At 64.4% G+C, this 1,870-nt stretch overlaps 1 protein-coding gene across 1 annotated transcript in view; it reads right to left on the bottom strand.

The window, feature by feature from the left end:
- PPM1M (protein phosphatase, Mg2+/Mn2+ dependent 1M) overlaps positions 1-1,218 on the bottom strand; it is a 3,335-nt gene extending 2,117 nt beyond the window's left edge. The window contains exons 1-3 of the mRNA XM_045297413.1: positions 1,157-1,218; positions 784-939; positions 294-407 (exon numbers count right to left, since the gene is read on the bottom strand). Of these exons, the coding sequence (XP_045153348.1) occupies positions 294-407; positions 784-897 (228 nt within the window). The 5' untranslated portion in view covers positions 898-939; positions 1,157-1,218. The remainder of the gene's footprint in view (positions 1-293; positions 408-783; positions 940-1,156) is intronic.
- Between the last annotated feature and the right edge of the window lie 652 nt (positions 1,219-1,870).

Below are 1,870 nucleotides of genomic sequence, written 5' to 3'. Positions count from 1 at the left end.
CAAAGGAGAGTCCACCTCTCCACTCACAGCCTCCCCTTCTCCCTCCAGCCCCAAAGAGCCAGCTCTGCCCAGGTCATCCCCTGACAAAGCCCTCCATGACTTCCCATGGCCTCCGGTAAAGGTTAGCCCTTCCGGCTGGCTCCACAGACCCCCTGCCTGCCCTAGGCAGCCTGGGCCCCCACTGCCCAGTTACACCTCGATATGATACACAGCCAGTCATCCTCCCCGCATCTACCCCACAGCTCACAGCTCCCTATCACCACCTCTACTGCCCCCTCACCGGTGCTCACCCACCTGCTGTCCCCGGCATTGGCCACGTAGAGCTTCCCCTGCAGGGACACAGCCACCAGGGCTGTGCAGCCCCCCACCTGGCCGGTAGCCTCCAGTTCCTTCCCGATCAGCTCATCCTGAGCAAAGGAAGCCACTTTCACTGTCCCCAGGCTCCCACCCCCAATTCCCACTTCCCCACCGGGAGGTCTGGCCGGCCCAGGCCAGATATCGACCACGGGAGGAAGAGAAACCGGGCCCCAGCCAAGAGCGCATGCGGCAAGACGTGGCAGCCGCCCCCGCACAGAAGACACGCTGGATGAGTGGGAAAGGTGATGATGAGGGCCACTCAGTCCCGACCCACCAAGTCCAACCTCGTCCTCCTCCCAACCTACAGCTGCATGGTGACCACCGTCCCATCAAACGCCCGTGGAAGGGTCCTCCACAACCAGGAGCTCCTTCATGTCCCCACGTCCCCAGGCAGACCCTCCTCTCGGAGCCCGAGCCCACACTCACACATTCCCGGAAAGCGTTCTCCAGAGCCCCGATCACCACGTCTTCTGCCCGGATGCCCTTCTCCTCCACAAACTGGGGGTCACTGGGGCAGACGCAGCGTCCAGTGAGGTTCATGGGAGGATGAGTGGCCACCAGGCCCTCTACCACGGCCTCCAGCTGCCGGCGCAGGCAGGAGTGCAGGGTGTTGGCGGCCACAATGGCGGCTGCTGGGCCCCCATGCCCGTCGAACAAGGCCCAGTAATGACCTAGCAGGAACTGTGCAGCAAGGGCTCAGCCTCGGGCCCACCTGGCTTCCCCATCTGCCCCACTGATGGGCAGAAAGGCAGGGACCTCGGCCCGCACTGGGCCGGGGCTCCTGGCCTACTGCGCTCACCTCCTCTGGGCACAGGGTCAGCCACTCCTGGTCCTCTTCAGTCCCAAATTCACATCTCCGGATGCTCAGCTGCCCACAGGCGGCCTGGTCCTCATTGAACTCGGACTTGTCAGCATTAATAATCCTGAGACCAGGGAGCGGTCCGTGAGTCCCCCCGCCCCCGAGATGGATACGCCCACCTCGCCCCCCAATGACTCAAGACTGGAGAGGGGCCACACAGAGAGGAGCCAGCGCGCCATGCTTGCTCTCCCTGACAGGCACCTGCAGGACCACAAGGGCCACTTCCTAGCTGCCCCGGGTCCTCCCAGCCTGGCCTCTGGGGCTGCCTGCTGACGGGCTGGGAGGACACCAGCTAGCTGGGAGCATCTGGGGCACCTTTGCCTCGCTCAGCCCAGACCCCTGCTTCACCGGCCTCATACAGTGCCAACCTGGGTGGGGGAGAGATGCAGGCATGCGTGTGGGCCCCTGCGGCGCTCCCTCCAGCCCTCTGCGAGGAAAAATCCTAAGGAGGAGGGCTGCCGGTGTCCCACAGTGACAAGGGCCTACCCACTACCCACTAGGGCAACTTCGTCTAACTTGTGTGCTGGCTCGGCTGAGGTCCCAGGATGGGGGTCCCAGACAGGGGTTTGAACAGGGGAGGGTCTCCTGGGGTAGTGTCCCCAGTGGGGTTGCCTGGGGTGGGGGTGTCCCCATGAAGGTCTCCTGGGGCGGGGG

The sequence above is a fragment of the Echinops telfairi genome, unplaced genomic scaffold (genome assembly GCF_000313985.2).
Source record: "Echinops telfairi isolate 266 unplaced genomic scaffold, ASM31398v2 ScPeMD7_7420;HRSCAF=8458, whole genome shotgun sequence".
NCBI classification, from domain to species: domain Eukaryota; kingdom Metazoa; phylum Chordata; class Mammalia; order Afrosoricida; family Tenrecidae; genus Echinops; species Echinops telfairi.
This window is presented reverse-complemented; position numbering and strand designations above follow the sequence as displayed.